At 42.0% G+C, this 15,345-nt stretch overlaps 1 protein-coding gene across 5 annotated transcripts in view; it reads right to left on the bottom strand.

Moving 5' to 3' along the window:
- LOC126534142 (uncharacterized) overlaps nt 1-14,790 on the bottom strand; it is a 169,462-nt gene extending 154,672 nt beyond the window's left edge. For 2 of the 5 annotated variants that reach the window (XM_055072712.2, XM_055072711.2), the window contains exons 1-2: nt 14,649-14,778; nt 7,623-7,724 (exon numbers count right to left, since the gene is read on the bottom strand). Coding sequence is in view for 1 of the 5 variants with exons in the window: in XM_055072713.2 (XP_054928688.1) it covers nt 7,623-7,724; nt 14,649-14,739 (193 nt within the window). In the remaining 4 variants the exon portion in view is untranslated. Of the gene's footprint in view, nt 1-7,622; nt 7,725-7,892; nt 7,910-14,648 lie in introns of those variants that run through there. The other 3 variants (XR_008613231.2, XR_008613232.1, XM_055072713.2) reach the window with 3 other exon arrangements.
- Nucleotides 14,791-15,345: the final 555 nt, after the last annotated feature.

Here is a 15,345-nt window from a genome sequence, read left to right as displayed (position 1 = left end):
AGCGTGTTGGCTAGACCATAAAATTTGGTCTCAAGCAAATTCCGATTATTTCTTCAAAGGAAGAAGCCACATCAGTAGAAACGGCAACTCAATATATTTTTCCTCATTCACTCTGACAAGATAGGCAAACGTCTCTTACAAACTGGTCGTCTTGGTCTTGCAGTGTAAGAATTTATTGGGGAAAACTGGGTCTTCTCGTTTGTACAGGTGTACCGTATCAGTGATTGGCGCGATTGGTGAACACATGAGTGATTGGTGTGCTGCTTATATCCCTAAACGTTTCGAAGTGAAAAATAGTTTCTTTTTCTCGAAAAAAAACTTAACAGTCATTCTTCCTTATCCTTTGATTCTAACATCGTTGACAATACCACAGAATATAAGTACTTAGGAAGGCTCCTTACGCAGAGTCTTTCAGGTACTAATCGCAGCACCTGCATTTCACCTAACTCCTGCAGATCATTAGCATATCTGTGGAGCAACTTCAGAACTGGCCTTCACCACTAAGAAAGCTAGCTTACACAACTATTGCACGGCCACAAATTGAGTACGCCACTTGTATATGGTCTCCTCATCAAAAATACCTCATCGAACTCCTGGAGAGCATCCAGAATAGAGCAAGCCCTTTCATTTAAAATAACTACAGAAATCAGTGAAATGTAACCGAAATAAAAGTCGATATTTTATTGCAAGCAATAACTACCAGCCGTTATATTTCCCTTCTATTATTATTTCATAGATTCATTCACACAGTTGGCCTATCTTTATCAAACCTGAAAAACATTTATTTCAGATGAGTACAATTAGTTCAGCTACACCCGAATTTATGGAAATACACACGCTTTCAATTTTTCAGCTTTGTCCCGTGCGGTCCGGTTATAGAACGCTCTACCAGAAAACATCGCTCGTCGTTCGAAACAAAGTGCATTTCGCCATGTTCTAATCGATCAATACGCCGTTTCAACTGCCTAACACATCTTGCCTTCTAATTTCCTTTATTCAATTTTCTACCAGGTAATAAAAGAATTGCGGTGATCTTAATATTTTACTATACATATTGCTGTATACATGCAGAGGCCTTAAAAACTTTATTATGGTATTAAATTATTCTGTTTACTTTTATTGTTATTGCTTTTCATATTAAATTTGCTAAGGTCGTATGAATTTTCCATGTTGCGTGAATATTCCTTCCATTGTACGGATGTCGTTTTTTTCCCAATTCCATACGAATATGTTACCGTATACCACCCCTTACGCAATGCCTTCTCGAAGGTCTGTAAGGTAATTATGAATAAAAAAGTAAATAAATAAACAAAAATATTTCAGTTTATAGCGTAGTGAACGAGGTAATCCAATTGGCCTACGCCGTATCTCGGCCCATATTCCACAAGGACCTTCCAATCCACAGTCTGGTTTAGTTTGGCGACATGAGTGTTAGCCCAATGTGTCGTAAAACTCCCCCCCACCCCCAATCTGGCGTCCAGTACTTTTCTAAAGGGTCTATTGATTGCTTTTCTGTGCTGTGTATAAAGTGACTTTTGCCCTAATACCAATTTTGCTTGTTTCACAGGCACCGCACAAATACTCCACTGAGCGTCAATTTATGGGCGAATGTGTTGGGAGTAACTGCTACAAGCCTTGAGAGTCTGGTGATCCAGATCCTTTTGGATGTCAATCAAGATGAGCAGGAGGGAGTGCTAAACTCGTAAGAAGCCAGCAAGATCCATGGGAGAATCGGAAGTTTATGGACAGATAAATAAAGATAATTTTCTATCCATTGAGAGGTAAATGCAACAAAAATAAAGCAAGGGAGATGGGACACAAGTGTTTACAGCGAAAACATGCATATCAATTGATCATAGATGTTATCATCATCATCACCAGCCTAGTTACGCCAACTGCAGCGCAAAGGCCTCTCCCATACTTCCCTCACCCCTCACCAATTGCTCTTTTCTTATCCCTTAACGTTATACCCATCATTCTTCTTTCCATAGCTCGTTGCGTCGTCCTCGATTTCAGCAGAACCCTTTTCGTACGCCTCCAGGTTTCTGCCCCATATGTGAGTACTGGTAACACACAGCTGTTATACACTTTCCTCTGGAGGGATAGTGGCAACCTGCTGTTCATGATTTGAGAATGCCTGCCAAACGCATCCCAGCTCATTCTTATTCTTCTGGTTATTTCAGTCTCATGATCCGAATCCCTGGTCACTACCTGCCCTAAGTAGATGTATTCCCTTACCACTTCCAGTGCCTCGCTACCTATCGTAAACTGCTGTTCTCTTCCGAGACTGTTAAACATTACTTTAGTTTTCTGCAGATTAATTTTCAGACCCACCCTTCTGCTTTGCCTCCCCAGGTCAGTGAGCATGCATTGCAATTGGTCTCCTGAGTTACTAAGCAAGGCAATATCATGAGCGAATCGCAAGTTGCTAAGGTATTCTCCATCAACTTTTATCCCCAATTATTCCCACTCCAGGTCTCTGAATACCTCGTGTAAACATGCTCTGAATAGCATTGGATAGATCGTATCTCCCTGTCTGACGCCTTTTTTTATTGGGATTTTGTTGCTTTCTTTGTGCAGGACTATGGTGGCTGTGGAGCCGCTATAGATGTCTTCCAGTATTTTTACATATGGCTCATCTACACCCTGATTCCATAATGCCTCCATGAGTGCTGAGGTTTCGACTGAATCAAACGCTTTCCCGTAATCAATGAAAGCTATATATCAGGGTTGGTTATATTCTGCCCATTTCTCTATCACTTGATTGATAGTGTGAATATGGTCTATTGTTAAGTAGCCTTTGCGGAATCCTGCCTGGTCCTTTGGTTGACAGAAGTCTAAGGTGTTCCTGATTCTATTTGCGATTACCTTAGTAAATACTTTGTAGGCAACGGACAGTAAGCTTATCGGTCTATAGTTTTTCAAGTCTTTGGCGTCCCCTTTCTTATGGATTAGGATTAAGTTAGCGTTCTTCCAAGATTCCGGTACATTCGAGTTCATGAGGCATTGCGTATTTAGGGCTACCAATCTTTCTAGGACAGTGTTCCGCCCATCCTTCAACAAATCTGCTGTTACCGGATCCTCCCCAGCTGCCTTCCCCCTTTGCATACCTCCTAAGGCTTTCTTTACTTCTTGTGGCGTTACCTGTGGGATTTCGAATTCCTCTAGGCTATTCTCCCTTCCGCTATTGTTGTGGGTGCCACTGGTACTGTATAAATCTCTATAGAACTCCTCAGCCACTTGAACTATCTCATCCATATTAGTAACGCTATTGCCGGCTTTGCCTCTTAACGCACACATCTAATTCTTGCCTATTCCTAGTTTCTTTTTCACTGCTTTTAGGCTTCGTCCGTTCCTGAGAGCCTGTTCAATTCTATCCATATTATAGTTCCTTATGTCCGCTGTCTTCGCTTGTTGATTAACTTAGAAAGTTCTGCCAGTTCTATTCTAGCTGTAGGGTTAGAGGCTTTCATACATTGGCGTTTCTTGATCAGATATTTCGTCTCCTGCGATAGCTTACTGGTTTCCTGCCTGACGGCGTTACCACCGACTTCTATTGCGCACTCCTTAATAATGCCCACAAGATTGTCGTTCATTGCTTCAACATTAGGGTCCTCTTCCTGAATTAAAGCCGAATACCTGTTCTGTAGCTTGATCCGAAATTCTTCTAGTTTCCCTCTTACCGCTAACTCATTGATTGGCTTCTTATGTACCAGTTTCTTCCGTTCCCTCCTCAAGTCAAGGATAATTCGAGGTCTAACCACCCTATGGTCACTGCAGCGCACCTTGCCAAGCACGTCTACATCTTGTATGACGCCAGGGTTCGCGCAGAGTATGAAGTCGATTTCATTTATAGTCTCACCATTCGGGCTCCTCCACGTCCACTTTCGGCTAACCCGCTTGCGGAAAAAGGTATTAATTATCCGCATATTATTCTGTTCTGCATACTCTACTAATAACTCTCCTCTGCTATTCCTAGAGCCTATGCCATATTCCCCCACTGACCTGTCTCCAGCCTGCTTCTTGCCTACCCTGGCATTGAAGTCGCCCATCACTATAGTGTATTTTCTTTTGACTTTACCCATCGCCGATTCCACGTCTTCATAAAAACTTTCGACTTCCTGGTCATCATGACTGGATGTAGGGGCGTAGACTTGTACTACCTTCGATTTGTACCTCTTATTAAGTTTCACAACAAGACCTGCCACCCTCTCGTTAATGCTATAGAATTCCTGTATGTTACCGGCTATTCCCTTATTAATCAGGAATCCGACTCCTAGTTCTCGTCACTCCGCTAAGCCCCGGTAGCACAGTACGGCCCGCTTTTTAGCACTGTATATGCTTCTTTTGTCCTCATAACCTCACTGAGCCCTATTATATCCCATTTACTACCCTCTAATTCCTCCAATAACACTGCTATACTCGCCTCACTAGAAAACGTTCTAACGTTAAACGTTGGATCATAGATGTAACGCTTCGAAAATAGCAAGTGAAGCTTCCATAAAGTGGACACTATCAAAGAAAGACGGAACAGCTTTGCATAATTTTAAACACAATTGTTTTCGTGCGCAATTCGGCAAACCTACAATCTGTTGATTTGAATTTGAAAACGAACGTCTACCAACACGGAAATGTGAAGCATAAAGCGGGCAAGACGCCTGTTGCTCTCTAAATGGTCGTAACGAATTGCGTCATAACTGAAAGGGCATTGAAGTCAAAGAAAAATGACAGCCATTCCACTCTGTAATGTGGGAATGGCAGCGAATGTGAACGACAGTGAAAGCTCTCAAAAGAAAAGGAAAGTGCTTTCGCTGCCATTCCATCTTCACAGTGTGGAATGGTTGCCCGGGCCCACGATTGTCGTTTTCTTCCGGCATCGCGGGAACATTGTTCGTCGATGGTCGTTTGAGGCCGGCGCCGTTTACATTCTCGTTGCTGTTCCCTCCAGCGCTCCTCGTACACATGTTGTTCTTTGGGTGTACAAGCTATACGTGTCCGTCCCGTTGATAACGCAGCTGTTGTTAGCGCCGAAACCTCTCCTCCTTATTTACTGCGATAACTTGACGTCCTGCTCTTGTTCACGGTGAGTTTTCTGATCTGTTCCGAATTTCGACATCTACACCAGCGCACTGAATTCGTACGTGATCACACACAAAAGAAACAGTGAAACACATTAAAGCCATTGTGTGTGGGTTTGTTAGAAATGAAGTCCGTTTCTCTAGCCGGACGCCGAAAGAACTATGGCAGGTTAGTCAAATACAGCTTCCGCTGTAAATATTGAATAATTCTAAGACACTGAGTGATAAATTAGGATTTGATTGATATATGAAACATATTTTTTCAAGAACTATCGTTTATAAACACAATAGATTTACTCAAATATCAAATAAATATCGTTTGCATGAACAGAAGCAATAGCACGTATCATCATTGGTAACCTCCATAAAATCTGCGATGAAGGTTTACTAGTTATTTTTGCGAGAGTGATGTTGAAGTTATAGTAATACAGTCAAGACCTCTGTGTGTGCGTTGCGCTGCTTCAACTAATAGGTTTGTGCTCGAATGCGTTGCTTAATCAGTATAAAATGCCGGAAAGCAATGACGAGCAGTTGCAACAACGGCAATCTGTGGACACTTTAACATCATTGTATTTGTTAAGCAAAAGAACAAGCTCTCGTAGAATGTTATGGACGTAACCGCCCATGCAAATAAGAGATTCGTAATTATATGTTGCATTGCAATGGTATAAAGGTAGCCCAAGTGCAAATTGCTGCTGACGAAAATACCCTAAATGCCGCGAATGATATTACAGCATGCTATACGTTCATGTAGCGGGTTACACTGCTCTTGTGAACGTAATTCAACACATGGCTGATACCCTGCAAAAAGGGCAGTTTTAAGCCTTTGCATGCAGCAACCAACAACACATAAATATCAGCGAGCAGTAATATAGTTTGCAAGGCTATAGCGCAAGCTCAGGGGGATATTCTTGGCACAATATCTAAATTATTCCAGCGCGCATATGAAATCCCTTGTTGAAAGATGTGCGAAGGATGGTGGATTATTTTAGTTAATAAATAACAAAAAGAAATGCCAGCTCTTCCGTAATTGAGAATAGATGTCAGCATGAAAGGGCCGCAGGCCGAGCAGATTGGTTGAAGAGGATACTAGCCCCAATCTTAAAATGCGTGGAGTGATTGTTCACAACGGCACACCCCACTACATCACAGCACACCCCACAGAGCCATATTTTGCACTGGGGCACATGGACGCTGCCCAGCTAGATGAAGAAAGCCAGCTCAAAGCGCAACGACAGAATGCCAAATACGCTGCACAGCTAGAAGAAAAAAATCCCCTAAAGGAGGCTCCCCATAGCGTGACGCCTTCTTCATCTCTCAAGGCAACAAGAAATCCGCGCCGCGCAACTGATGGACCGCTGGCGTTCAAAGGAAAGCCGGTAACTCTGTTTCCGCGCCATATGATCAGAGTGAGGTGTATGGTTCCCTGTATCTGCATTTCGAACGTCGCTATTGGATTTGACAAATATTACTTCAACGTACTGAAAGTTTCAGTTTAAGTGATATTCGTAACAATAGAATGAACTCCGAAGCAATATTTTTTGTAGCTTGTTCGGGCAGTAAATAGCGTAAGCGATACGGGGCAGTACAAACAGTTCAGAACCAGAAACCGCATTTTCTTCAGTTTTGACTGGCTGCCCGGATGATCTCGTTTTGTTCTCGCAACTCGCCCGTATGTTTTTGTTCGGCTTTGACTTTGGCTCAAGCTCACTTGAAGGTAGCCGACAACGGGAGCAAAAGGTATTTCATGCTTAAAACACATGCTTGGCTGATTTCGGCCCTCATTTCCCTATTATAGGCGAGGGAAGCTTTGGAGGTATAATTTCATTTTCCACTTTTTTTGTCGAACATTTTTTGGCTCTCATGTCAGTCCGCATCACCTTTTTGCATCGGCGAGCCTCTTGATGGAGGTTGTCTATGTTCCGCGGGGTGTAGGACGTGAATGGTCCTGCTAAAAAAAACTAGTGTAAACTTATTCAGCCATTGACCATGCCTCAATCCAGACGTGAAACCTACGCCTATGAGGAAACATTGAATCATTCGATCACCAGAATTATTGATTCGTTCCCCGCTGGTATGGTGCCGTGCGGCAATATAGGTATTCTAGCAACAAAAAATCTCATTGGTGTGCGGCAATATGCAGTACTAGCAACACCCTTCCTAACCGCGTAGAATAGGTTTCTCAGCAGTAAAAGCTGACTTCACCGTTAGTGCTTCGTACAGTCAACAACTGCCATGCTTCCCCCCATGTACGTTTTAGACCTAAACGAGCCCAATTATACTTAATGCATGCATTGATTTCGTATAAAGCTTTCTAAAGCAATATATAACCAACACATATCTTGTTCCCTGCACAAATGTACTTGATATAGGAGATTCAGAAAACACATTGAATATTTTTGATAGGGTCTGCTCCTTCTGCTCACAAAATTTCGTTTATGTGCAATTCGGAAGAGCCGGCCCTGTCAATAAATTGTTCACCACATTGTCATTTTGAGGCTCTTTTGTCAAAATGAAGCTATTATGCCGAAATTATTAACGAACTGTCGGGTTCCTCAGGGGCTGGATCTGGAGGCACGTAGCTCCGTTGCTCGACAGATTCTTGAGAACGATTATTTTCCTCCTCCAGGCATAATATTCCGTTACCTGAAATAAAATAAAAGAACATACATATTCTCAAAACAAATTTACTTTTACATGCTGTAGAAAGAGCACCGCTGGCAGCAATTTGACAACTCAGGATTTATAAACGCCATTCAGTTCCTCTTTCAGCAAACAACCTCACTATAAGGATAACTCCGTCAAGTTACGAACATTTGCCAAAATGTTTCTTATGAGTAACACCAATTCCCAACCTATATACTACCTTATTATAAACGGAGCACTCAGATCACATCCTAATATTTTATAGCGCCGAATAGAAAATTGGCGCATATGTTGGTCATCTTGAAGAGTAATCAAAGCTCCATGTCCAGATGTTTTGAGCATGAAATATAGCACTCCGTCAAAAAGCGACTAAGCTCGTTCACTTAGTTTCAGACTAATTAAAATCTTTTCACTTATATGACTCCAGGTCCGCAGCTTTTATGAGTGGGCATCATTCTAGCCTCGTGCACGTTCTTGCTCTATTATTCTTCATTATTTCTAAACTTCTTTCGTTCTCTTTTCTGTAATAGGAAATCAGTTCGATGCAATGTTGATTACGCAGACCTACGAATGCGTAACTCGACGTTGATTCGTTGGTTTTTGCAGTAAATGCAGTCATCAGCACAATTATCATCATGTCTTGGATAAAAAACCTGTCATTTAGTTTTGAGCGCATCGCTAGAAGATTCTTGCTTCCACGAAATCATTAGGCGATATAAAGATAACGGAGTACTGCCTGGTTACTTAGATTATGACGTTGAGCCTATTCCTATTCCATTAACTAGCCTTTCCTAAACGGTATAGAAATTACTTCCCAATATATATATATATATATATATATATATATACATATATATATATATATATATATTTATATATATATGCGCTTGTGTGTCTGTGTGTTACTTCTATGTCGGTAAACGAGAAGAGAGGGGGTTAACTGAGGGTACCGATTTTTATTAGTCATATCATAAGAAGCCAACGCACACTGACACCAAAGACAACATAGGGGAAAAACTTGTGCTTAATAAATGAAATAAAGAAACGATAAATTAATGGAAAAAAAAGTGGATGAAAAAACAACTTGCCGCAGGTTTGAACCCAACCCACAACCTTCGCATGCGAAGGTTGTGGGTTGTCTCCTCCGTAACACCACTATTGATAGTTATCGAGGAAGTCGCTTTCTCATCGCATGTTCCCTACGTTTATTATATTTTAAAACCTTTTCTTCAAAGCTATGTAATTCTGTAAATTTACTAGAAAGGAGAACCTAAACCCTTTTTCGTGCTTAGTTTGAACACAGTGACTTCAGCTGCAACATTTCAGTACGCTGCGCGCCAGTCAGTTGGTATTTTTAACCATATAAGGCTGCGCAGTGAAATCCTACTTACAATTAAAAAAAAAAAAGAACAGGTGATCCCAGCTTCGAAAAGTGTCCTGTTTAAGCGAAAGGTCACCTTTTTAAGGATTTCTGTAGAAATGTACTGCGTCCTTCTATATAATGTCTACTGTCTGCCGGATTTTTGAAATAATTGCTACACTACTCTTTAGACGCTTAAACATACGCCTAAATAATGTGTTTAGCGTCTGTTTGCTGAGGGTTTGCCGTCTGTTTGCCAAGTGTTGGCCGAGAACTCCTGTGACGGCCTACAAATAGAAGTTGAGACAAGGCATAGGGCAGACAAGGGTGTTTCTAGGCTTGGCGGGCCATTGCAGAGCATTCAGTAGAGACTATGCTCTCAAAAGTCACTGTCTGACAAGACCGACTGACAAGGATGTTCTCTTTCGTCGGACAGAAGAATGTGATGGCGCCTACCGAGAATAGGCCCGAATAATATTTTGTGATCCTGTGTCGTGCTTACCACGCATTGCGCTGTCCTTCGAATTGAATACCGTCCCATCTCACTATGGTCATGATGAGTATCTCTTGTATCAGAGAGACTGATCATGAGCATCAAACCTTCGTGTAGTTGGATACCACAGCTACACATTCAACAGTACTGAATAAAACTATAACACGACAGAAAAAGAAGCTCTATTCAATATTCTAACACGCCCCTCATCTGAGGTTATTCATCTAAACTTCGCGTAACTATGAAAAATTCTGAATGAGTTAAGACACAAGCATTCCTGTTCTGCATTGATGAGTACACAAGGATGATTGCAGCAAGACCTGGTAAAGAATATGCTAACAACCTAAGTTACTTGTTGAACAGGAAAATCTTAGACGATGTAAAAAATCATGTCTCCGACAATAGACCTCCTTTTCGAAGTCATCGGCTACAGGAATGTGCTGAAATGCGGTACATCAAGTTAGGGTCAATGCGCCATATCATCCCGCAGCAGCTGGGCCAGGTCAAAGGGCTATCAGGGACATCAAACAATAGATTAGCATGTATCCGGCGTCTCTATGTGGTTATAAATGTTGTCTAGAAGCGGCGATAGCTCACTACAACCGCTCGTATACAATTAGCCTGGGTCACTCCTCTTTAGCTGCAACTGAGAGACCACCTTATCTGCCTGCGGTAATAAGCGTAGGTATTGACCAGAGCATAAAGCTCATAGATGCAGCAAAAACTGAAGGTAGTAGATCAACGTATCGTGAAAGAATAAAGAAAAATTTCGACAGGAGGCAAAATACAACGTTACCAACATTCGACGTCGATGACTCCGTACTGGTAAATAAAGGGCCAGGCCGGAACGCGGTCTATAACGGACCATTTCGTGTGATCAAGACGGCAGCTCAACAAGGACACTTAAAGGTCGTATGGTACACTGCTCGCAATGACACCATAGAATCGACATCATATTGTAGTATCATCCAAGCAGGGTCGCAAACAATGCTGGGGGAATGAAGCAATCTTATGACCGCCTGCAAATGAAAGTGTTCCAACTTTCATTTGCAGTTGGAACAATACGAGGAGTAGGGGGAGAAATAGAATAAAAAATAAGCGCGATAGAATAAAATGGAGTCTCTGTTGGGAAGCTGTTTAGGGGCAGCTTTATTACATAACACATCAATATTCTTTTTGGTAACTTGTCTGAAATATTTAGCGGTCTTCCTTTTTTACCAATTATATACATACTGCTCTTCAAAGTCGCTATAACTCTAATATTTTAGAAACTCCTTCGAGATATAAATATATTTAATGGGTGCTTAAATATTTTATATCAAGAAAAGAAGTTCTACCAACTATATTGATGCAAATCATTTTATAATGAGAGAAATGTGCGCTTCTTGGCCATCCTATTTCTGTCACCTCCTTTGGCGCTGTTTGACAAAATTCGAAAACCCTAAATTGTGCGAAACAAGAATTTGCCTATAATTAAATACATCCTAGAAGTCCCCTAAAGTGTAGTACACGGCTTATATGTATATTGTTTTTAAGTTAAAATCAGGTATGGTCGACTGCTCGGCTGGCACAGTTGCCACAGACTGGCCCATGTACCTTCGACGAAGGGCCAAAAGATGTGGCATTAAGTTTGAATCGCAACATCGTCGTGTACCCGACACCAGAACTTGCATCGCGCTTCACACCTGCGGCAGGCGTTACGGCAGGATCAAACCAGGCCGCTAGCTCTTGTGCGTTCCAAAGACTGTTCAGTAATTTCCACTAAAGAATGTACACAAAAAATGGGCATCTAAACATTGTGCTGTACTTCGCTATCCTAGTAGAACCGACAGTGCAAAAGAGGCGCTATCGTGAAGTTGAACATGTCATCAATGCGTCCAAAGATGGTAAATTACGGGAACGCCAATATGAGCGGGTTACAGTTATGGCACACTTCGCATCGGCACTATGACTATTGAGCTGAAATAGCCGAGTATATAAAGAAAGTACAGCAGAGTATCAGAAAATGAATAGTCTCTTACAGAGATGCTATGGTCCGTGTTGGCATGTCATTGCCAAAAAAAGTTTCCCACCTGCACATCTAAGCAAATCCACAAAGAAGCTCTAATGCTCAGCTCCTAAAATATTCAGCTTAAGTTCATCTACAGCAAGGCATTGTAACCGGGCTTTTCCGAGGAGGCTGCTAAGAAACGGATAGAAACGGATAGAGATGTAGGATTTAGTATTTCATATTGCTATCCAAACTATTCATTTCATATTACATTACCCCTCCTGCATTTGCTTGCTCATTGTTTTGTCGGTAGTTTCATATTATAATTGGGTAATTGAAGCACTCGTAAGTCAAAGGAAGGTATATCTTCGAAGAATGCTGAAGCATGCCAAAGCTTCATTATTTTACAAAAAAAGTACATTTCGTCTTATTTAATTATTCGATCATTTATGCTGCTAGCTGTTGCACTTAGTCACTGACCTAACATTGAGGTGAATATATATCTTCCAATTGGTGCGGTCATTAAGATCATGAATAAAAGGGCCCACTATTAGTCTTCTCACCATTCCCACTACTATGCCACCAACGTGGCATAGTACCCACTCCTATACTTCTGGAAATGTGTAATTTCTTGTCAGTAATTGAAAATAGAAGAGGACTACTGCATAGATTAGTGAATGGCATAAACGCAACACTGATGCATCTGCAACGCAGCCCCTAGTTTGGTTTTCGCAGTCCAACCAAAGTCCAAAGTTTGAAAACCAACGCAGTCCGCGTTGGTTTTCAAAAAGGTATGCACTTTCATCGAAATGGCAGAAAACGGGGCTCGGTGTTGCACGCTTGAGAAATTATAAAGTAGCCTCAAATTCTTCAGTCCAAGTCAAAAGCGCCCGAGGATAACAGCGTCTTTTGTGGCGACGATATGCTTGTGAATTGTCGTATAAAGTGCCGGAAATAGCATGCGAGTCCAAAGAAACTCCGCAAAACTTTTTGATATCCTAGACCAGGAACAAGAAGCACAGCAGACATCCTGTCAGAGTCTGCTAGGATGCCGTATTTGATTGTCTTGCTGACGAAACAGCCCTTTTTGATGTTCTGCTTAGCACATGTTCTAGAAACGCAGGTCAAAACTTTTCCAAACGCTGAAAGTCCTGGCTAAAACTGGAATGAAGAACAACGACAGGCCACTTCATGCCATGTAGAACTGTCCGCATCATATGTTCAAAGGTTGCAGGATTGTTACACAACGCTAAGGGCATTACGTTTAATACGTACAGTCCGTCTGGTGTTACAAGGGTGGTTTGTCCTTGTCTGCTTGGTGCATAGATTTGCCAATAACCCGAACTGAAATCTAGATTTGAGAGATATTCAGCACCCTAAAGGGTGTCAAGGGCATCATCAATTATTGGCATGGAGTGCCCAACTGTGCGCGTTCCTTCTGGTCTAGCACAAAAGGCGACGACCAATAGCTAGAGGACGGCCGGACAGCGTAGCCTGGGAACATGCCGGTGTCGTTTTCCTCGGTGATTTTCCTCTCTATGCGCGACATGCGGTACGTGCGGTGGCGTATAAGGAAGCTGTTTTTGCTTTCAATGCGACGCACTAGGAGGGAAGTGCGGCCGAGAAGCTTTGAGTGGACGTCAAAGATCTGCGCTTTTTGAGTGCCACTAAGACATCTTATTTATGCGCAATGGTAAGATAGTCCTTTATAGTGGCTGTTAGGGGAGCAGTACCATGGTCTCCAAAAGGGGAAGGCAAACGTCCTACCTCCATGTGAAGGAGAACAAGCGTAACAGGTTCGGTGTCTTATCGCGATCGGCGAGAGATTTGGAAAAACTTCGTGACAAGCGCATACCTGTCGTAAATCCTCACCAGGCAAGGATCGACGGTAAGCCCGCTAGAGACGTGTTAGCCGAATAGAAGAAGGAATACCTGACTATTAACGATGGTATCCTAAGTCAGTATTAGAAAATCCTTATGACCAGGTAGAATAAGACAATCGGGAGCTGTGACGAAACTCAAGGTTTGTCCATCCAGTTCAGATGAACATTCAGTCTCTCTCATATGAATTACACGTTGACAGCAAGAAATCAAAGCTGGCGCGGATGAGAGAAAGTCTCATCCGAAAAGGATCTCGAGGGGAAGCTCGATAGAGGAGAGGACTGGGGGACTATATATATTCTGAGCGATGCACACGCCTGACTCAACTTTAAGTACTCCGCACATCACCATCAATTGTAGGTCTTCTTCATCTGTATATATCATCATCAGCTGCACAGCTTGATCCTCGTTGTAGCAGTACCAGCTCGGCTGGAATAAAACGGTTCCTTACAATCTATATATATATATATATATAAATATATATATATATATATAATAATTTGAAGAGAGAGGGTGAAGCGGTCTTGAAGACCACGTTTGGGGCCCTCCACCCAGGTCTTCACTGGCTGTGATTCCTCGCCGAAATGAACCCAGGAGTTTCGTCTTCACTCCCGTCTTCAAGCTGTCCAGCTGTGTCTCCCACGACTTAAACTGTGCTTATCTTATGATTAAAGTAACTAAATACGCATTAGGATTTGCGGGTTTCTGCGCGCACCGCTATATCTGGTAAAGCTAGGGCCTTTCTCCAAACCACGTGCACCTAAACTGATGGTGTGCGAGATGAATGAACGTATATTTTTATAAATGCGGATGCGGTGTCCGCTTGTGTTTTTTCTTAAATTTGTTCCTTCCTCCCTGCTTAGGGTATTGTGGGAAAGAGCGCCTTTTTGACGCTTAAAACGGACGTGAGCGAGTTTTCCCCAGTGAAATATTGATAAGGGCTATATTTGAACTTCATTGTACCAACCGCCATAAAGTGATAGTTTGCGGCTCTAACTACTCTTCCTGTGCATGTTGAAAGTGTGTGCAAAATCGTAACATTTGTTACAGGATCACCAGCGTGGCAGGGGGAATAATTTGAATATTCTGGGCCACACAATAAATGTAGATTCCTGCATTTGCGTCTCAAGATTGCCCGATATAAATTTAAATAAAAATAGGTTGGTCAAGATTTAACAACAGGTAAATTCTGTAACTCACATGCCATCAAGATCGCACACATGAATGCATGTGAAAGCATATCTTCTTCGGTTGTTCTAGCTTTCGCACAAGTTTGCACTTTCGCCTGCATCAACAAATGCACTCTTTTCCCCAACAAGTTTAGGAGGAACACGGACAGGCATCATGACTACAATAGGATGCTTTATTACTAAACCACCTCATTGTATACAGCTTTTTTCTGAGAAAAGCAAGTGCGAAATGTGAAATCCTGTTATTTCAAAGACCCCTACGTGAACACGAAGACAGCGTTTCAGTCTTAAATATATAAACAATGTGAAAACAAGGAAATATGAATTCGCGTGAAATTACGCAGTGCCTCTGCAATAATGTTCTTTTATACCTCTGTACTCCATAACTTTTCGTGCCTTTATAAGCACGCATTATTATTGTTCTGAAACTTTGATTTTCGCTATCCACTGCGCACCAAATATTTGAGTCCTCCTTCCAAGAAATTGGTCCTACTACGAAAGTGAAACGTGTATTTTAAGAACCAATCTGCACTGCGTCGCACATTTCTGAAATACAAGTCCATGCATAGGCAGTTCTTTATTGATTACAGCCTGACTCCAAGAGCGAAGCAACGACAGCGATAGCAAGCACGTTAGGCCTGTGGTGCTGCCCAGTGTGAACAGCGCATCAGAAGCTATCAGGCATCGTAGATTTATCTGACGAGACA

Source organism: Dermacentor andersoni, chromosome 7 (genome assembly GCF_023375885.2).
Source record: "Dermacentor andersoni chromosome 7, qqDerAnde1_hic_scaffold, whole genome shotgun sequence".
NCBI lineage: Eukaryota > Metazoa > Arthropoda > Arachnida > Ixodida > Ixodidae > Dermacentor > Dermacentor andersoni.
Note: the sequence above shows the minus strand (reverse complement) of the source record. Positions and strands in the feature narration are given on the sequence as shown.